General features: G+C 44.8%; 2 protein-coding genes across 3 annotated transcripts in view; both read right to left on the bottom strand.

Annotated features, from left to right (window-relative positions):
* The window catches only part of ELP6 (elongator acetyltransferase complex subunit 6), a 70,645-nt gene that overhangs the window by 34,191 nt on the left and 14,288 nt on the right, over positions 1 to 22,166 (bottom strand). Inside the window, exons 1-2 of one of the 2 annotated variants that reach the window (XM_030197050.1) lie at positions 21,583 to 21,665; positions 635 to 765 (exon numbers count right to left, since the gene is read on the bottom strand). In XM_030197050.1, coding sequence (XP_030052910.1) covers positions 635 to 688 — 54 coding nt within the window. In that variant the 5' untranslated portion in view covers positions 689 to 765; positions 21,583 to 21,665. Of the gene's footprint in view, positions 1 to 634; positions 766 to 21,582; positions 21,666 to 22,166 lie in introns of those variants that run through there. The other variant, XM_030197058.1, reaches the window with a different exon arrangement.
* LOC115466052 (transcription termination factor 1, mitochondrial-like) lies at positions 711 to 21,649 on the bottom strand. The gene is made up of 3 exons (XM_030197035.1): positions 21,583 to 21,649; positions 17,868 to 19,284; positions 711 to 765 (listed from the first exon to the last, which is right to left on the bottom strand). Exon 2 carries the CDS (start codon positions 19,266 to 19,268, stop codon positions 18,141 to 18,143), a length of 1,128 nt encoding a protein of 375 aa, XP_030052895.1. The 5' UTR covers positions 19,269 to 19,284; positions 21,583 to 21,649; the 3' UTR covers positions 711 to 765; positions 17,868 to 18,140.

Genomic DNA, 22,166 nt, shown 5'->3' with positions numbered 1-22,166 from the left:
AGCCCCAAACAATTTAAGTAGGCGGAAGCCTTTTCTGCCCGCTTAAATCGCTTTGAATATGGGGAAGTTACTGGGTTAGTACCTCCGAGGTGCCATCTACACAAGCTCAACATCCTTGACTGAACTGCTTATCCTGTGCCTACGTCTCACCGCATAGTACAGATGGACGTGCATTTCTATTTTGATTTCTCAGGCATTGCACTGCATGCATTTTGGCTTGCTGAGGATTTCAGTTTCTAATTTGTGCTCACTGTCCTGAGTATGTTGAGAGTCTATTTTCTGTGGGTGATTTTCCTGCACCTCCCTCCAATCTCCCAAAGCCCTGTGACCACAGAAGAAACTGCTGCAGGTAGGTAATGCTGATGTCACACTTAGAATGCACTGCAAGACAAAATGATGCCAACCAGCTACTTAATAAAAGCTAAAAACGCTATCAGATACCATCATAACCTAACAAATCCAACACACTGGCATCTTCTTTGTAAGGAATGCTTAGATTCTTCTGCACTACCCCATTCAGAGGCTGCTGCCTTGTTTTACTTCCAATGTGCGTGAACAGAGTTTTATATCCAGGAAGCCATCATTTGAAACTCCCTCCCCCCCCCCCCCCCCCCCCCCACCCCGAGACTCTTACCTGTTTCAGCTTATCTAAGTCACTGTTCAGTAAATGATTCAATTCCACGAACATCTTTCTGGTTGGGTCTACACAGTGCACGAGGTCCAAGCTGTAGTGAAGTTGTTATGGGAACTGGGGGTCCGGCTTCCCTGAAAACAATACTTCTGGTTACTACAGGTCCTGGCTTGGGACAAACTACTTTTGTTTCCGACAACTTTAGTTTGATGAAAGTGGAGCAATGCACTCTGTGAGATATGGAATCTACTACTACTACTATTTATCATTCTGATGCTTTTTCCAGTAGTACACATGCCTGTCTTGGGATTGGAGGCATGCGATTTCTTCAAATGGCAAATAGCATGTTTATTTTTGGCACTGAATGATAATTCACAGGTTTTTTTTCTCATATTTTTGTTTTGAGTTGCAGGAAAATAGAAGTTCCTAACCAGCTAATTGACACATTGGTTTCCTCTTGTGTGCGACTAGAAATAATTATAATTATAGTGGGAAAATTGTAAAACACTAACAGGAATGGACTAACACTAAATAATTATGAGCACCTTTACAATCCTCTCCCCTCTCATAGCTCCCACCTAAAAATTCCAACTACCTCCAGTTACTAGTCTTGCAGACTAAGGTAAGACATATGTAGGTGGTTAGGAGGAGGAGTTAGCCAACAGCAATGAAAAGGAGGCTATGCCCCTCCCCCCACCAGCTCTCCAGTATCACCTCCCAACCCCTCCTCTGACAATTGTCACTTCACTACTAACATGAAGATCTACTACAACTACTACTAATAGCATTTATATAGCGCTACCAGACGCACGCAAAGATCTACTGAATTACCCCCTTCTCTAAGATTATCCTTTGTGTGTAGGGGGGGGTGTTATAATTCTTAATATGTTTTTGATAATAAAAAGAAGTACAAAACCATTTGAGAAATAGTAAACGTTGTTAAAACCTGATTCTTCATAGAATTTTGTGTAGCTACAGCATTGGTGAATTGGTCCATAATGGTATCATATTTTGTTGTTGTTCTTATTATTAAAATATGTTCACCTCTCCTTTACACTTTTAGGTAATAACATTCCACTAACAATCATATAAAGTGAAACACTAAAATATATTTTATCAAGCTTTATAAATTTTGACTTTTTCCCCTAAAAGATGTTTCCTTCCTATTCTCTGCCAGCAAGTAATTAAAAAGAATTAGCCCTTTGTACACCTTTAAGGGCCCTGTTTACTATGCAGTTATAGGCGTGTTAACGTGCATTAACCATGTGCGTGCCTACAATATCCCTATATGCGCCTACATGATGTAGGCACGCTATAAACACTAACACACCTTAGAAAACAGGGCCTTGAGACCGCTAAGATCCTCTCAAGGATCATCACTATCTGTCCCCTCATTAAAAGAAATTGTACGATGTGATACCTGCCAGCGAGCCTTCTCAGGAATAGACCCCACGCTCTGGAATTTACTCCCAGAAAGGCTGCGTATAACTCGAGACTACCTCTACTTCAGGAAGCAAGCAAAAGCCTGGCTGTTCTCCCAAGCCTTTAATACACAGGGTGACTGACTATACATCATTCTGCACCTGGACTAGCTTGCTACATACACTGTAACTTAAAGAACTTGCCTTGAGTTTAGCCAACCATCTATTTATCCCAACTGACTCTGTACCACGCATCTTGTCCCTCATCTATGTATCTGCACTTGGCCCCTCAGCTATATGGTAAGTTGTATTGTAGAAAAGCATTAGTATTGTAACAATGTTATTTGAATTTCAGTGTTGTTAAATGTGTCTATTTTTTATCCTGTTTCATGTTAATCCTATTATTAGGTTTCAATTTTCTGTTTTCAAGTTTACCTCATTTATTGTATTTACGTTTATACTTGGTCATTTTACTGTTGTTATTCTGCTATCAATATTGTAAGTTTTATGTTAAACTGTACCTGCTGTACACTGCCTTGGGTGAATCTCTTCAAAAAGATGGCTAATAAATAAATAAATAAATAAATAAATAAAAAATAAATCATGATCAAGTAGATGTCAGACAAAGCTCAGCTAAGTGAAGGACATTCCAAAAGCCTTTTATTGTGTGAGCGCAAACTACGTCAAGGTTGATAACACTGAAAGGCCAAGTACGAATGGTGAGAGATGAAGATGCATGGTTTGGAAAAGTTTGAGAAACTTGAACCTGACACAAAGCTTTACAGAAGCCAATGTAATTCAACCAAAAAGGAGTAATAAGGTCACTCATTTTACAACCCACAATCAATCTGCCTGCTCCATTGTAGGAGATTAATCACTGTAATTCAGGGGTTCTCAATCCAGTCCTTGGCACATACCAGTCAGTCTGGTTTTCAGGATATCCACAATGAATATGCATGACAAATTTACATAAACTGCCTCCACTGCACGTAAATCTATTTAATGTATATTCATTGTAGGTATCCTGAAAACGTGACTGGCTAGGTGCGTCCTGAGTGCTGGGTTGACAACCCTTGCTATAGCTGAATGTCCCATATAGGGGCCAGTGTAAAAAGGCATGAAGTGTAACTGTTTCCTAACACGTGTGCTGATAAAGACTTTTATTCATGATGCAGGTAAACTAATGAAGGTCAACCACCAGGGTGGAGGAACGTGAAACACTATGAGCAGTCAAAGATATCGAGAGAGTAGCATAGCCAACTGTTCCAAAAACCGCAAGGGAGATGAAAGATGTCAGACACATTGTTTATTCATAAAACTCAACTCAACTCTGTGGTTTGGTAAAAGCAGCTTCATCAAGTCTTATTGTACATATTAGAACTCAAATACTTCAGATGATGTGTCAAAAGGCACAAAGGATTGAAGAGATGGAGTAGTCTTTAAAAAGACTAGAAACCACCTCATGCTCACTGAACCATCTGTAACCTCCTAGAAAGTCCCACTGCTGCAGGATAGAGTTCTGGAGATTTCCTTAGGGAGCCACTAGAATGATAGTAATGCTGAGGGATATTGTCTAGCCCAAAGAGGAGGGGTGTTGTGAGACAAAAGTGGAAGGGGAAATCTGTCTTTTATCCGCTGTGGTAAAAGGAGGCCTCAACGCACGTCTAAGACACATACCAATGCCAGCTCAGACCTTTTGCTGCACCTTTGTAAAAGGACCCCCTAATTGACTGCCCAAGCTCATAAGGAGTTGTAGTGGGAAGTGAACCAAGGTCACTAGGATCAAAGCCCACTGACTAACCATTAGGCCACTCCTCTCTCTTTCTCTCTTAAGTATTGCTAACAGTACACTCACTTGCAGCTTACGCTAAGAGAATGATGCACCAAACTGGAGTTGCTGATTCTTCACCTTTCATTTGCAGGATCCAGACCATAGAAGACTATCTGGCCATGGCCTTAGTTCCCCAATACTGGTTATTATGCTTGGGAGCGGTGAGATGAAAGGATTTTAAAATGTCCCCCCACCAAGACAAGATGTGCTGAGGACAGAAAAAGTACCTGCATATAATATATACGTAAACCACCTTGGTTTTATCAGAAAGGCGGTATATCAAGTCCATGACCCTCTACCCGCACCCTGCTCAATTAAAATAAAACCTGGACCCTAAGTGATATGGGTAAGGGTATGAAGTAGGGAGATTTGGACTGGTTAGCCTGGTGCCTTAACTGTGACATTAACATTTCTTTTACAGGAAAAAGGGGCTGAAGGAACTGCCCCTGTAACTCTGGTGATTTGAGATGTTATGCTAGTGTTAAGAGTTACAAGTGAAAAACACTGCAAAAATTGTGAAGGTTTATTTTTTTTTTGTATTGGTATTGTGTCGATATTGAAATGGTGGGAAAGTAATAAGAAACAGCATAAGGAATGTCAAGCTAAATGCAAAGCGCTGATAAGGAAGACTAAGAGGGACTTTGAAAAAAAGATTGCATTGGAGGCAAAAACACAAAGGAAAATTCTTTTTAGGTATATTAAAAGCAGGAAGCCGGCAAAAGAATCAGTTGGACTGCTAGATGACCAAGGAGTAAAAGGGGTGATCAGGGAAGACAAAGCCATAGCGGAGAGATTAAATGAATTCTTTCTTCGGTCTTCACCGAGGAAGATTTGGGTCAGATACCAGTGCCAGAAATGGTATGCGAAGCTGACGAGTCGGAGAAACTGAATGAATTCTCTATAAACCTGGAGGATGTAATGAGGCAGTTCTACAAACTGAAGAGTAGCAAATCTCCTAGACCGGATGGTATTCATCCCAGAGTACTGATAGAACTGAAAAATGAGCTTACGGAGCTATTGTTAGAAATATGTAATTTATCCTTAAAATTGAGCGTGGTACCGGAAGATTGGAGGGTGGCCAATGTAACGCTGATTTTTTAAAAAGGTTCCAGAGGAGATCCGGGAAATTATAGACCGGTGAGTCTGACGTCTGTATCGGGCAAAATGGTAGAGACTATTATAAAGAACAAAATTACAGAGCATATTCAAAAGCATGGATTAATGAGACAAAGCCAACATGGATTTAGTGAAGGGAAAGGTAAAATTAGTTCTTACCTGATAATTTTCTTTCCATTAGTCCCAACAGATCAATCCAGAGATGAGTGGGTTATGTCCCCCTACCAGCAGGTGGAGATAGAGAGAACTTCAGAGTCTTACTGTATGTGGACCTGTGCAGCCAGCTTAATCTCAGTATTGTCGATACCAAAGCAGCTGAAGATGAAAAGCAAATCCAACAACAAATTCCACTCCTGCCTCCACATAACCCTTGCAGGCTCTTCCTCTACCGCTACAGCGGGAGGGAAACCACTTAAGTTGTGAATTGGAATCATGATAGTGCTCCATCCTCTGTAGTTTTCGTTTAGTTCCCGTTGGTCCTTTAGAAAAGGACAGAACCTAATGGACCAGAACAGGAATAAACAGCCCCTTCATAACAAGGGAAATTATACAGACCCAAAACCATCAAAGGGCAGGCCTCTGGATTGATCTGTGGGACACTATGGAAGGTAAAATTAGTTCTTACCTGATAATTTTCTTTCCATTAGTCCCAACAGATCAATCCAGAGACGAGTGGGATGTACAAAAGCAGTCCCCGAAGTAGGGTGGGAACTCCAAATAGACCAAGGCCCGATAACAGACCTGAACCAAATCTCAAGACTGAGGACGGAGCAAATCCAACACTCCCAGAGGACTCACCATCACCAGATGAAATGAAAAGCATTCCCCAGATCACGGAGAAACGGACAAAAATATAGAACGGTCGCTGCATTATCCCGTAGAAGAGGACATGACTCACAACGAAAAGCAGAGCCCAGAAAGGCTCAAGAGTTCCTGAGACTGGTCCAGCCTGAACGATAGGAGTGTCCATCGCCATGCTGATCTGCTACGAAGCAAATAACTGCAGACTGAGCTGAGAAGCCATACTGACCAAAAGGACACTACTCTCGAGAGACCGAGAGAAAGCCTGGGTTGCTCCCAAAGGGAGAAAGAAGGCCATCTAGTAGGCACAGTCAAATAAGAAAGAACCACAGCCCGACTCCCGCGAGGAGCCAGAGCCAAACAGCCACAGCCAGAACACCACCCTAGATGTCCAACGGAGAGACCCAGACCAGAACACTAGGCTCCCCTCCCCCCCCCCCCGATAAGAGCAAAGCTTGACGGAGGAACATGTCCGACAGGCAACCATGAAGCCAGGCGGACGGCAGAGACAAGCCAGCTAAAGCAACAGAGACTGAAGTCCAAAGCCTGGAAGGGAAAGGCCCAGAAACAGGAAAACTGGACACCCAGCACCAGACCAATTGCAACCCGCTGAACTGAATTCAGGTATATCCAAAATAGCTGAACGAGCTATCCCGGATCCGGAAAAGACTGCCCTCCAGAAATAGAAAAATAGCCGTCTCCAGAGACAGAGTAAAAATCTACTTGCCGGACAGGCCAGACTCTACATGCAAGATGAAGAAGACCATGCCCAGCAAAGAGAAGCAGTCAAAAACAGCAGCAAACATACTGCGGGGCCCCAGACCAGCCCGTTAGCCAAAGTCTGAGAAGTCTCGAGAGGAGCTGAGGAAGAGTAGCTTGGCTGAACCAAAAAGAAGTCCAAAACCCACGAAATGGTCCAATTCGCTACTCAGCGATAGGAAGCGCCGTCCCCCTACGGCTGCCCTTGCCCCACATATTCAGAGACGTGTCAACGCCACCATAGCAGAAACCAACACCAGCAGAGATCATACTAGCCCCGCCACTCAGAATCACAGGCCTACTGTCATCCCGCGAAAGAGTAGAAACAAGCGCCTGCAGAAACCCCAAGGCTCGACGTCCAACCACAGAACAAGGTCTGCCCATCAGAGACAGAAAAGAGCATGGCTCGACAGCCCCATCCAAGGCGATTCTGGACGTCCCAAGACAAAGTAATGACCGCCGGCCTGGAATGGAACAAGGTATGACATACAGAAACAAAGTATGGCACCATGGCCCGAGACCCAAGGCCTGACAGCCACAGATGGAGCAAGGCTCAACAACCAGAGCCCGGCGAAATCCGAATGGCCTCAAGAGGAGCAAGGCTTGAAGCTGAGAGACAGAAAAACTGGACAGCCACAGTCGGAACAAGGCTCTACTGCTGTCGGCAGATACGAGCTCAACCGCCGTAGCCAGAGCAATACCCAACTGCTGCAAAAATGCCAAGAACCAGAGCCGGCCCAAAGCCAGATGGTCTCAAGTGGATCAAGATTCAATGTTCTGAGATGTAGAAAATGACGGCCGCAGCCGGCGCAAGGCCCGACGGCCTCAGCCGGAGCCAGGTTCGACGGCCTAAGCCGGAGCAATTTCCGCCAACCTCAGCCGAAGCTAGGTTCGACGTCTACAGCCGAAGCAAGTTTCAACGGCCTCAGCCAGAACAAACCTCAATGACTCCAACCCTATCACAACTATCGTCCCAAGACGCTGCAAAGAGGAATGTTCTGCGACAGAACAAAATACGAGGTCCCGAGCCGCAATCAGGCTCAACATCCTGAGACACCAGAAGAGTATGCCTAGATGGAGCCACACACAAGGACTATAAGGCGAACACCACCAGGCGTGCAGTCCTGACAAAACCAGATAGACGCCAGCAGACAGGAGCAGGGCCTGACGTCCCTAGACAGGGCAAGGCTCAACACCCCCAGATGGCGAAAGGAAAGACAACACCCTAGCAATCTGTGGCCCAGAGCAAACAGTTACCATGCCACACAGACACCAGCTCCCCTGCGCAGCCTACCAGTCCACCCCTAAAGGTGGAAACTAAGGAAGCGAGAAAGTGCCTGAGGCCGAAACTCGTCTGCAGCACAGAAGCAAACTTGTAAGATGCAGCCACCCAGAAGACTGGCAAATGCCACTATAAGGGAGAGCATACCCAGCAAAATAAAGCGTACCACCAGATCAATGCCTGTCCCTGCAAACCCTTACCAAGCAAAGTGCTGTGGACACACAGGGCCCCTAAAGGCTGCCTACTGCAGACCCAGGAACACTAGCATGCGTCCACGGAGAAATCCGGAAAAGGAAAAATCCAGAAGCCTGAAAAACAGAACAGACCACAACGTCCGGAGACTAAGCAAAGCCCACAAAAAAACACCCTCAAAGTCTTAGAGACCAAGCACGGCTTGGTGTCAGCAAACGGAGCAGGCCTCCATGTCTAGAGGCTAAAATAAGGTTCCACATTCAGAGGAGAAAAACCTATTCAGGAAGCAGAGCACCTGAAAACCACAGGAGGAAGAAAACTGCCATGTCAGCCTCTAGAGGCATGATTACCATGGTAACCAGGAGAACTCTGAAAGGAGAGCCTTAGCTGCAGTCAAACACAACAGATCTTCCAGCACCATGTTCAACAGAATAAATAAATATATTAGCCAGACACTCAAAACCTGGATAGGCCACTGCCGAAAACAGTAGGCTGGCCTTACAGGACCTTGGCTGTCCCAACATGGCAAAACCATGCACTTATGTAGCTAAACATGCTAGCTGCGTACCAAAGCTAGCCAGTGAGGGAACCTGAGGTAAAATAAACCTCACCCCCCCACAGAAAAAACTTGAATTGCTACACTAGGCCATAGGAGAGAAATCCTTAATCAACCCAGCAGCAGGAGTGAGGAAAAATTGCCCCATACACACTGTAAGGGCCGGGAACGTGCATGGCTAGTGAGAGCCCAGTGAAAACGCTCCCCTGCTGCTCCTACACTAGGAAACCAAAAAGCCAGCAGCCACGTTACCTGTGACCCAAGCCGTTCCGTGAGGAAAACGAGGTGCCGCCCCCGAAATGTCCTCACTGCAACCGTTACACAGCGGAAGAAAGGCAATTGTCACCAAAAAAGGGCCAAGCTAAACACTCCAGAAACCCAGAGTTCAACGAGAAAAAAAGATGGGGGGGGTAGAACAAACGTTCCCCTTCCCCCTCGCCAGGTCAGCCACGATCAGAAGTCGGGTCGGAAAAAATCCTACCACCCTGAGCCCAAGAATCTCCGCTAGGCCTCTGAGCGCGCTTCCGAAAAACCGAAGGCCAGCCTGACCGGCGAAACGTAAAAGTACCTGAAGGCAGAGCACCACGCAGTAAGCCCCAGCACAAGATGGCGACTGCGACAGCCCGCCAAAACTACAGCACGGACTGTCAGGCACACCAAAGCACTGAAATATGCCCAGAATAACGGCGCACTGAAATAATGTGCCCCTGCTAGCTCCCACACAGCGAAATAAAACATCTCCGTGCTCAGGGTTGAATGAACAACTCCAAACGATTAAAAAATGAAATGACACGCACCTCATATGCAAGCAGAAAACAGCGCCCAAAGGCAGGAAAATTACCAACTGCTGCTGTGTCCAGCACGGAGCTGAAATGTCCTTACTAAATCTCTGCTACTTCTTTCCGCTCTGTGCGTTGTTGTTTTTGTTTTTTTTTTTTAAAGAGGCAGGAGTGCAGGGAGAATCATAAATGCAGAGCCAAGGAATGCCACCAAAGCATGGAGACAGGAAAGGTGTAGGGGAGGGACCTGGCACCACCAGGTGTACCGCTTACTGGCCCAACCTGGCCACGAACCCCTAGCTCAACTAATCCTGAGGGAACAGGTTAGGAGCTTCCAATCCAGAGAGCTGCACAGGATATGTCCATCCACCTGCCGAGATAGAGAAAATACTGAGATTAAGCTGGCTGCACAGGTCCACATATAGTAAGACTCTGAAGTTCTCTCTATCTCCATCTGCTGGTAAGGGGACATAACCCACTCGTCTCTGGATTGATCTGTGGGACGCTATGGAATCTTGCTTTACCAATCTACTACATTTCTTTGAAAGGGTGAACAAAAATGTGGATAAAGGTGAGCCGGCTGATATTGTGTATCTGGATTTTCAGAAGGCGTTTGACAAAGTACCTCATGAAAGACTCCAGAGGAAATTGGAGAGTCATGGGATGGGAAGTAGTGTTCTATTGTGGATTAAAAACTGGTTAAAAGATAGAAAACAGAGAGTAGGGTTAAATGGTCAGTATTCTCAGTGGAGAAGGATAGTTAGTGAGGTTCCCCAGGGGTCTGTGCTGGGACCGCTGCTTTTTAACATATTTATAAATATTTAGATTGTAAGCTCTTTTGAGCAGGGACTGTCTCTTTGTATCAGGTGTTCAGCGCTGCGTGCGTCTGGTAGAGCTATACAAATGCTAATAATAATAATAAATGACCTAGAGATAGGAGTAACTAATGAGGTAATTAAATTTGCTGATGACACAAAGTTATTCAAAGTGGTTAAATCGCAAGAGGATTGTGAAAAATTACAAGAGGACCTTAAAAGACTAAATGGCAGATGACGGTTAATGTGAACAAGTGCAAAGTGGAACCCAAATTATAGCTACTTCATGCAAGGTTCCACGTTAGGAGTCACAGACCAAGAAAGGGATCTAGGTGTCATCATTGACGATACGTTGAAACCTTCTGCTCAGTGTGCTGCTGCGGCTAAGAAAGCAAATAGAATATTGTGTTCAATTCTGGTCACCGCATCTCAAAAAAGATATAGTGGAAGGGAATTAGAAAAGGTGCAGATAAGGGCGACGAAAATGATAAAGAGGATGGGACGACTTCCCTATGAGGAAATGATAAAGGGGCTAGGGTTCTTCAGCTTGGAGAAAAGGCGGCTGAGGGGAGATATGATAGAGGTCTATCTCATTCACCCCCAGGTCCAATCTCCCTCTCTCCCACTTTCTACCATTTCTCCCTCTCTTGTGCCATGGGTCCAAACACTTCTCTTCCCCCCTCCCCCCATGCAGCATTTTCTCTCTTCCTCCCTTCCACTGCCATGTCCAACATTTCTGCCTCTCCCCCTCCCTTGTGCCCCATCCAACATCTCGCGCTTCCCCCTACAGCATCTCTTCCTGCCCTCCACCATCATGTCCAATTTTTCACCATCTTCCCCTCCTCACCACCCCCTGTCCAACATTTACCATCTCTCCCTCCCCACTACCCCTATGTCCAACATTTCTCCCTCTCTCATCCCTCTCCCCTCCCCATGCAAGATTTTTTCCTTTCTTACCCCTCTCTACCCTATGTCCCACAATTCTCTCTCTTGCCCCTCTCCACCTCATGCCCCCCCCCCCAATGCAGCATCTATCTTTTGGAAGGAGACCTCCCCCCAACGCTCATTCTCGCTTCAATGGGGCACCACCCTTAACAGCCCCGGGTTTGGATGAAGCAGGCTGAGCTTCCACAGTCCTGCATCTGCCTCCCTCTCTCTCAGCGGCAGCGATTCCCAGACGCTGCCTACCACCGCCACGATCCTGCATCTGTCTCCCTCTCTCTTACGGCAGCGATTCCCAGATGCTGCCTACTGCCGCTAATCTTGAAATGTCTCCTCTACTACTACTAGCATTTATATAGCGCTACCAGACGCACGCAGCGCTGAACATTTGACATAGAGAGAGACAGTCCCTGCTCAAAGAGCTTACAATCTAGGTGGAAACAGACAGATGAGACATTATAGGCAAGGCAAGGGAAGGGAATTACAGGGTAGAGAGGAACAGGGAGGAGGGGGGCAAATGAGTAACGGTTAGGAGCCAAAGGCAGAAGTGAAAAGGTGAGTTTTGAGCATAGATTTAAAAACAGGTAAAGAAGGAGCTAGACATATGGGTTCAGGAAGACAGTTCCAGGCATAAGGTGCCACAAGACAAAAGGAACGACATCTGGAGTTAGCGGTAGAAGAGAAGGGGGACAACAAGAGAGATTTGTTTAGAGAGCGGAGTTCACGGGGAGGAATGTAGGGAGAGAGGAGAGGTAGTGAGGAGTGAGTCATAGAGTGGATGCATTTAAAGGTCAGCAAGAGGAGTTTGAACTGTATACAGAAGCGGATAGGGAGCCAATGATGTGACTTGAGGAGAGGGCTAGTGTGGGCGTAACGATTCTGGCGGAAAACAAGTCGAGCTGCAGAATTCTGAACAGATTGGAGAGAAGAAAGATGATTGAGCAGAAGACCAGTGAGAATTATAGCTACGTCTTGCAAGGTTCCACGTTAGGAGTTACGGATCAAGAAAGGGATCTGGGTGTCGTCGTCGATGATACGCTGAAACCTTCTGCTCAGTGTGCTGCTGCGGCTAGGAAAGCGAATAGAATGTTGGGTGTTATTAGGAAGGGTATGGAGTCCAGGTGTGCGGATGTTATAATGCCGTTGTATCGCTCCATGGTGCGACCGCACCTGGAGTATTGTGTTCAGTACTGGTCTCCGTATCTCAAAAAAGATATAGTAGAATTGGAAAAGGTACAGCGAAGGGCGACGAAAATGATAGTGGGGATGGGACGACTTTCCTATGAAGAGAGGCTGAGAAGGCTAGGGCTTTTTAGCTTGGAGAAGAGACGGCTGAGGGGAGATATGATAGAAGTGTATAAAATAATGAGTGGAATGGATCGGGTGGATGTGAAGCGACTGTTCACGCTATCCAAAAATACTAGGACTAGAGGGCATGAGTTGAAGCTACAGTGTGGTAAATTTAAAACGAATCGGAGAAAATTTTTCTTCACCCAACGTGTAATTAGACTCTGGAATTCGTTGCCGGAGAACGTGGTACGGGCGGTTAGCTTGACGGAGTTTAAAAAGGGGTTAGATAGATTCCTAAAGGACAAGTCCATAGACCGCTATTAAATGGACTTGGAAAAATTCCGCATTTTTAGGTATAACTTGTCTGGAATGTTTTTACGTTTGGGGAGCGTGCCAGGTGCCCTTGACCTGGATTGGCCACTGTCGGTGACAGGATGCTGGGCTAGATGGACCTTTGGTCTTTCCCAGTATGGCACTACTTATGTACTTATAAGTAAATTGCAATAGTCTAAGCGAGAAGTAACAAGGGTGTGAATAAGGGTTTTGGTGGCCCCAGCAGAAACAGGAAGTTTTGATAATGGGGTGGGACGCAGCATTGGAGATGCTTCCAGGTTAGAAGCAGGAGGCAGCATGTATGAATCGCTATCGCTGCTGAGACAGAGGGAGGTAGATGCAGGATCATGGGAGCTCAGCCTTTTCCCTCCGCTGCCGTGCTGATAAAGGTGCTCCACTGCTGGGTGGGCCTGAGCCCAAACTGGGTGGGCCTAGGCCCGCCCAGGCCCACCCGTGGTTACACCCCTGGCACAGCCAGACCTTGCTGAAGAAGACGTGCAGTCGTGCACTACTTTACTTATTTTTTTATTTTTGTTACATTTGTACCCCGTGCTTTCCCACTCATGGCAGGCTCAATGCGGCTTACATGGGGCAATGGAGGGTTAAGTGACTTGCCCAGAGTCACAAGGAGCTGCCTGTGCCGGGAATCGAACTCAGTTCCTCAGTTCCCCAGGACCAAAGTCCACCACCCTAACCACTAGGCCACTCCTCCACGTCTTACCAGTAGGACTATAAGAAGCAGTTTGTCAGATAATGAAAGACTCTGGGGCTGGGTCCAAGGGGGAGGACGAATCAATGGTTTGGAGGGCGAAGGGGGGCATTGCCTCCCCAAACACTGCTGCAGAGTGCCTGATTCTCGCTCCCCTGCACGTTCCAGTATCATTCTGATCTCTCTCTCTCCTCTTTCTTCCCTGTTCAACTTTGTCATTTCTTGTCCTCCCTGCATCTGCTCCCTCCCTCAAACCTCTCCCTCCCCCCTCTCACAGTCTTCTAGACCAAAGGCAGTGATTAGGCCAGGATGCCGCCGTCAGGGCAAGGAGGTTTAATAGAGAGGAATGGAAGTGAGCCTATCTAGTCCACACACACTGTAAGCAAGGAAGCCAGTTAGTTAGGTTAATCTCTGTTTCTACTCCGCACAGCCGTCATCCAGTATACTCAAAACAAAACAAGGCAAGCAAACATATGACCTGCTGTGAGGAGGTTTAATAGACAGGAGTGGAAGTGAGACTATGTAGTCCACTGTACGCAAGGAAGCCAATTTGCTTAATCTCTGTATCCACTCCCCCACACTGCACAGCCATCATTGCCATTCACTCAAAACTAAGCAATCAAACCTATAAGCTGCTGCAAGGAGGTTTAATAGACAGGAGAGGAAGTGATCCTATCTAGTCCATCCACACACACTGTAAGCAAGGAAGCCAGATAGGTTAATCTCTGTTTCTACTCTGCGCAGCCGTCATCCAGTACACTCAAAACAAAACAAGGCAAGCAAACCTATGACCTGCTGTGACGAGGTTTAATAGACAGGAGTGGGAGTGAGCCTATGTAGTCCACTGTAAGCAAGGAAGCCAATCTGCTCAATCTCTGTTTCCACTCCCCCGTGCAGCCGTCATCCAGTACACTCAAAACAAAACAAGGAAATCTGTTGCTTATTGTTGGTCCATCTGTAACAAGTCTAAAGCTATTTTAGTTGGATAGGCAGTGCCTTAAAAGGTGGAGGACAAAAGATTGTTTTTTACTTATTGGAGGGAATGTAGGGGAGGGGATCACTTGATGAAAGCAGGGGAGGAGGGAGGGAAGATGGGGGGATGTATCTTCTATTTTTGCTTTATTATTGTTCATTTTTATACTGTAATAAAAAGATTTAAATATAAAATCAAACTGTTGAGGCTTCTATGGATGGGGACATAGTTCGTGGGGACGGGGTGGGGATGGGGACAGTGTTCGCGGGGGCGGGGACAGAGACAAACTTTGTCCCCGCGTCATTCTCTAGTTTGGACTCTACTCACTTATACCAGAAGCTGAGGTCATATTTTAATTTTTGAAATGGACATTAGGAATTTTTAATTTTTTTGAACACTTTTACAAGGAAATGTGATAGTGCCTTGTACTTTAAGTTATTTTAAATTTGGAAAATAGAGTGTGGTTGGAACACTGTAAAATGGGATTTTGAAGTGATTTTTATTAAAGTTTGTGATCATTTTCCTAGTATTTCACTGGAAAGCTTATTTTTCTCATTCATTTCTATGTGGCTGGCAGAGATCTACAAAGCCCCCTCCCTAGGTGAAGACTCCCGGCATCTCTAACTTCCTCCCCCAACCCCTCCCTGATACCTTTTAAATTCTTCAGTGCTGGGCTAGCAGCAATTCACACCAGCTGCTCCTGATGGTCCCGAGCCTTCCCTCTTATGCAACTTCTTGGTCAAAAGATCAGAAGCTGCATCAGAGAAAAGGCTCAGGTTTGGCATAAGAAGCTGGTATGAGTCACTGCTCACTGCCAGCCCAGCACTGAAGGATTTTCAAAGTACTGGGAGAGTTGTAGGAGTGAAGTTAAGACGTGCCAAATTGCCTGAAGGGGGAGGAACTGCCGGTTGGGACTGGGGTTCCCATGCCCACTCACTTGGGATTCAAGCCTGTTCAAAATTGGGTGTCTGGCTATGCCCGTTTGGAAGACAGTGAGGTCTCTAGACAAAAGTATTTAGGTGGGAGCAGTGGGGGGGGGGGGAGAGCCAAAGTTACATTTCCATATATCACACTCACTTCCACAGCATTAAAATTGCTAGCATCATTCAACCAATTCTTTTATGTAACTCCACCTCCAAGTGTCCCTGTGTGAAAAGGTATGTGAATTTTGTTGCTGAACAATCAAAATAACTATGACTAAAAGATTTCTCTCCCCCCCCCTCCTCCTCTTTTATAAGGGTTTAAATTAGGACCTAATCATGTTTTGAGTATAACTTGTGCTAAAATACATAACTCATATGAGAGAGTGTTCAAACTTTTTCTCAGAATTCTATTAAACTTCTCTGGTTTACCAGATCATTTTAATTCAGCTTCGGGATTTTATTTTAGTTTACTAAGGGATGGTTGTAAGTTGGTGCAGAGATACACACAGCCAGCCCTGCCACTTGGCAGACTAGGTATCTGACTTTGACAGCTGCATTATAGACTGGCCAACATAACACTGATTTTTTTTTTTAAAGGGCTCCAGAGGTGATCCGGGAAATTATAGACTAACGAGCCTGATGTAGGTGTCAGACAAAATGGTAGAGACTATTATAAAGAACAAAATTACAGAGCATATACATAAGCATGGATTAATGAGACAAAGCCAACATGGATTTAATGAAGGAAAATCGTGCCTCACCAATCTAATTTCTTTGAAGGGGTGAAAAAACATGTGGATAAAGGTGAGCCAGTCCAATATTGTGTATCTGGATTTTTAAAAGGCTCCAGAGGAAATTGGAAAGTCATGGGATAGGAGGTAGTGTTCTATTGTGGATTAAAAACTGGTTAAAAGATAGAAAACAGAGTGTAGGGTTAAATGGTCAGTATTCTCAATGGAAATGGGTAGATGGTGGGGTTCCTCAGGGGTCTGTGCTGGGACCGCTGATTTTTAATATATTTATAAATGATCTAGAGATGGGAATAACTAGCGAGGTAATTAAATTTGCTGAACACACAAAGTTAATCAAAGTTGTTAAATCGCAAGGTGATTGTGAAAATTTACCTTACAAGACTGGAAGATTGGGCATCCAAATGGCAGATGACATTTAATTTGAGCAAGTGCAAAGTGATGCATATGGGAAAGAGGAATTCGTCCGATAGCTATGTGATGCAAGGTTCCAAGTTAGGAGTCACCGATCAGGAAAATGATCTAGGTGTCACTGTTGATGATATGTTGAAAACCTCTACTCAAGAGTGCAGTGGCAGCTAAGAAAGCAAACAGAGCGTAAAGTATTATTAGGAAAACAATGGAAAACAAAAAAGAGGATATTATAATGCCTTTGTATCGTTCCATGGTGCGACCGCACCTTCTGGTCACCGCATCTCAAGAAAGATATAGTGGAATAAGAAAAGGTACAAAGAAGGGCAACGATAATGGTAAAGGGGATGGGACAACTTCCCTATGAGGAAAGACTAAAGCGGTAAGGGCTCTTCAGCTTGGAGAAAAGATGGCTGAGGGGAGATATGATATAGGTCTATAAAACAATGAGTGGAGTGGAATGGATAGATGTGAATCGCTGTTTTACTCTTTCCAAAAATACTAGGACTAGGGGGCATGCAATGAAGCTACAACGTAGTAAATTTAAAACAAATCTGAGAAAATATTTCTTCCCTCAACGTGTAATTAACTTTGGAATTAGTTGTCAGAGAATGCAGTAAAAGCAGTTAGCTTAGTGAGGTTTAAAAAAAAAATCCATAAGCCATTATTAAGATGGCCTTGGCGAAAACCTACTAATTATTTCCAGGATAAGCAGTATAAAATGTATTGTAGCATTCTGGGATCTTGCCAGGTACTTTTAACCTGGATTGGCCACTGACAGAAACAGGTTACTGGGCTTGATGTCCCAGTATGGCAACACATATGTTTTTATTCAGTGGGTGGCATCACAGGAGGACAGCATCCTCTCATCTCCCATTCCCTACCTGAGTCGTGGTCATCATCTTCCTTCCCCTCATTTTCCTTCCCTCTGCCTGCCACTCCAAAAGTGCTCAGCACCAGCATGGGCTGTTCCATTAGAGGCCTATGCTTAAATGCTGCTACATCCCACTCTGCCCCCACAACCAGAAGTGTGTTGAGGGGAGAGTGGGATGCAGCAGTGCTTGAGTGAGGTTCTCTACTGGAAAGCCCCAAGCCACTGCGAACTACCTTTTGAGCATCCCAGGAAGAGGTAGCAGCAGGTAGAAGAAAGAGGGGGCAAGATGGTGGACACAAAAGTGGGTGGAGGGAGAGGAAGAAGAGATGCTAGACCTGGGGGGGGGGAGGGGAAATGCTGGACCTAGGAGGAGTAGAAAGGGGAAGGGAAGAGCTGAGCATCTGGAGGAGAAAATGAGGCGAAACAAAGTTGCTGGCTATCTGGGAAGGGATAGGGTGGGGGAAAAGGGGAGCTGACTACCTGGGGGAGGGGTGATGGGCTTCAGCCACCCCTGGGGGGCAGGTAGACATATAGCTGAAGATTCCTCGGACAAGCACTGAAGATACCTATTAGAGAAGAGAATGATCTTAAAAACTACAATAGACTGTGTACATCAAAAAACAAATCTTCAGTTGATTTAAGGTCCGTTACCCTTTACAATTTTCAAAACAACAAAATCTTCAATAGCCCATAAGGTTTAAGTTATCAAAAAAATACACTGTATTTTAAACAACATTATTATTAAGACACATTTCATGTACTCAGTTTGTCCAATTTAGCTTCAAATCTTTTTGCACTTAAGTCCAGAATGCCAATCCCACTCTCTTGGAAATTATAACCAATCTTTTCAAGTTCCATGATTCTACTTGTTATGGTACCAACACTGGTTTCCATAACTCTGGGTTTTTCCAGTATTTGTTTGATATCAATTCCTGCTTTCAAGAGGCAATCTATTTTATCAATGAAGTTCTTGGAAGAGAGGTACAGCACGGGCGGATAGCTTATCAAAAACCTAATGACTTCATTCTCAGTGCACCCCAAAGACTGCAGCTTCTGTTTTGCACTTCCAAAGTTTCTTTTGATGTACTCATGGGAAAGATCTAAAATATCAGCACCATACCCATGCAGCAGCACTAGCAGCTCCTTATCTTTCAGTCCGAGAAATGCCTGCAGGAATTCGATATTAGCCTTCACTCGCTTAGTGCTCCGAATAAGAAGGAAAACATTTTTAGTGAGGACCTTCTTCACAAACTCTTCTGGGCTATCACCGCCTAAAGAAAGGCAGACATCTTTCAAAAAGTCTACCATCTGCATGTTTAGCTCAGACCGATTAGAGAATGTCCTTGGAGCCTTGGATAACAAACGACACAGATCTTTGGGCAACAGACCCAGGGAGGAGAGAAACTTGATATTCTCCTCCAAGTTGGTGTTGTCACTGGAACGAAAAAAGGACTCAGGGGAGCGCTCCACAATCTTAATTATTTCTGAGTCTGCTTTTATAATACTTTGCCAGAGCTCCCATTTTTTTTGCAGGTGTTCATTTGTGCGTGTGACGGCACGTGGATAGCGTGAGATGATGCTGGCTACTGTTTCTCTGCTAGCTCCTTTGTCCTGCAGAAACTGAACCACTCTCTGCTCGTGCGTGATCATCCTCTTCAGAACTCCAGGTTGCCTCCTCCTTACCATTTCAACATCAACACCCAAATGCTGTAAATAATTCACTAGAGTGGTATTCTCTTTGGTCGAGCTGGCATAAACAACCTTTGCCTTCTGCTTGGGTGACTCCGGGCTAGATGTTGCCACTGTCAAGAATTTAAGTGACCAAGAACATTTCATACCATGAAGAAGCAGACTGGTAGCTGACAGTCCTCGCAGTGCCATTTTGATGTGACATGCCCTTAAAAAAGATTAAAGAACATAAGTGCAATCTAAAAATAGGCCAAGTGTATGAGCAACAATTAAAGGGGCCCCTTTTACTAAGCCAAGTAAGCGTCTATGCACGCCCGTGCGCCAAAATGGAGTTACCACACAGCTACCAGATGGCTCTTGTGGTAATTTCATTTTTGGCACGAGCCTAATACACACGTCCGAAAATTAATTTTTATTTTCGGCTGCACGTATCAGATGTGCGCCAAGTGGCATTTGGTTCCCGTAGGTCATTACCACCTGGTTACCGCGTTACTGCTAGGTCAATGGCTAGCGGTAAGGTCTCAAACCTAAAATGGACACACACCAATTTTCATTTTGCTGCACGTCCATTTTCGGCAACATTTTTTAAAAAGGCATTTTTTATCGGTGCACTGAAGAAGATTCCGCGTGTGCCCAAAACCCATGTCTAAACTTCTGCAGACCATTTTTCAGCGCGCCTTTGTAAAAGGACCCCAAAGTGAGTTCAAATGGCTGTAGTAGCAAAGCCCAAGGCAACGGAATCTCTGTTTGAACTCAACTAGTTGTGGGTCTGTTCATTTTTCCGTTTTGTTTTTATCAAATTAATTTGCTTTTTTTTGTTTGGACATTTTTCCTCTCCCCTTTGCTTCCCAACCTCTTCCCATCCCCAAAGCCCCTTCCGTCCTCCCCATTCCTTTCCCAGCTTCGTTTCTGTAGCCCAGCAATGGGTCTTCCACCAGGGCTTGACCCCAGTAAAGGTTTGTCCTTGGCTTACTAATCTTATACTTCTAGTTTCACAAGACTACCTAGAATGGCTTACAACAAATGGAAATACAATTTAATATATACACATTTGCAAAATATAACATATTAAAAATTTAGTTAATGCCTCTCTCAGGCAGCTGTTTGTGCTCCCTACCTCCCCCCCCCCACCTCCAAAGTGAGCCCTGAACCAAAATTCCCTGGTCAAGTGGACGGGCTCCCCCCCCCCCCAGTGGTTTAGTGACCCCCTCCCCATGTACCTTACATCTGCAGGAGGGCAGGAGTAATGTCTCCTCCCTCCTGCCTCTGGGCCTGGCCCTCTCAAAATGGCAGCGCACAGCCCTTGCCCTGTGCATCCTAGGATGTGCTGGAAGGGGTTAAATACCATAAGGAAAAAAAAAACTCAAGACATAAGACTTCCTTTGAGGGGCTGATGCTTCAGTGGACACCCTAACCTGGGAGGAGGATATAACGAAAATAACGGTTAAGTAGTTATGGATGGAGGCTCCTGGAAACATAACCAAACATGAAAACTAATTCAGACTGAACCAAAAGCCCAAAGGAACAAGAGAAAACTACCATGCCAAAAAAAAAAAACCCCCGCTATTTTTCAAATGATGACTTAAAGGGCATTTATCATGGCACAATAAAGAAAATGTTTATTGTCCAAGAAGGTGAAAGCAATTTCCCAGAAATTAAATCTTTACTTTGAAGGCAAATGTTTCTATATGTCTTAGTACAGTTTAAATATTTAACATTCTTCTGAAAATTTACCTCACACCTTTTCAGTAATAGTAGTACAGTGGGTATTTTCCTATCCGTAGAGGGCTAACAACCTAAGTTTGCTCCTTAGGCAAAAAAGAGTTAAGTGGCTTTTATTTATTTAGATTTTGCTCACACCTTTTTCAGTAGTAGCTCAAGGTGAGTTACATTCAGGTACTCTGGATATTTCTCTGTTCCAGGAGGGCTCACGATCTAACTTTGTACCCGAGGCAATGGAGGGTTAAGTGACTTGCCCAAGATCACAAGGAGCAGCAGTGGGATTTGATTGGATTGCAAGACTGGTACTCTAACCACTAAGCCACTCCTCCACTCGCCCAAGATTACAGAGTGAGCAAAATTTAAACTCTAGCTAAAACCAGGTTCTCAACCTGGTTTTCTAACCATGAGCCTACACTCGCACGACATAATATGAACAGAAGGCATTACTTCCAATTCACTTTGAGACCCCGTTACTGATACTTTATGTGTGCAAAATGCTGCATGTTCCCTTTTATACTTATGGGCCACGTGGCACTTTAGCATTGTTCTTCATGACAGTGAGTCTCCGGTTTATTTTTGTGATGAATATTAAATCCCCAATTGTTGATTCCTTGCAGCCTATTTTTCCCCCAATAGCGCTTCAGCAATGACAAAACTCTGAAAAACAGCACCAAAGAGAACCAGATTGCACATTCACAACAGAAAACAAAACAAACTAAATCTGAATCATTTACAAAATCCAGTCAGGCTACTAGTGTAGAATTAGAAGCGCACGTCGACTTACCAGCAGGGCAAGCAAAGCCTGTATGCTACGAAGACAATGAAGAAGAAATGAAGCGGAGGCAATGCAGTTCCTGATTGAACTAGAACTCTCTGCCACAAACGTTCTAAAAAGGAAGAGTAACCACACTGTTGAAAGGGCAGAGCGAGTCTGATACTGTTAAGTCATAATGCCGCAATTTACCACTAAAATCCTCTTGGCTGTAGAATTATATCAATAAACTAAAACAGACTCTTTTTTATATACAGATTTTTTTAAAAGAAAGTAAGAAAAAGGCTTTGTTAAGTGATCAATCAGGAACTACAGTAGCTCCTGGTTGCAGACTGCTCTAGATTCAAGTTACACAGGATGAGGAACTGTATCAGCTACTACAGATAAACTTTCACCTTCAACCCGGATGGAAACCTGAGAACCATAATAGAGCTGGAAATCAAAGCAGGGGAAAAAAAAAAACCTCCTACCTTTTTCTGCTTCTGCCATCTAGAGGTCATAATAAAAAGTCTTTTCTCAGATTCAAAGTAGTGGGTGGCCGGTGTTAGTGCAACAAAGGAGTAAGGTCCTGTGCAAGGATATTAGGTGCCCTAGGC

This window comes from Microcaecilia unicolor, chromosome 1, assembly GCF_901765095.1.
Source record: "Microcaecilia unicolor chromosome 1, aMicUni1.1, whole genome shotgun sequence".
NCBI classification, from domain to species: Eukaryota; Metazoa; Chordata; class Amphibia; order Gymnophiona; family Siphonopidae; genus Microcaecilia; species Microcaecilia unicolor.
This window is presented reverse-complemented; position numbering and strand designations above follow the sequence as displayed.

Excerpts from the sequence above, each read along its gene's own strand:
- LOC115466052 (XM_030197035.1), bottom strand. The coding sequence starts at position 19,268 with ATGGCACTGCGAGGACTGTCAGCTACCAGTCTGCTTCTTCATGGTATG.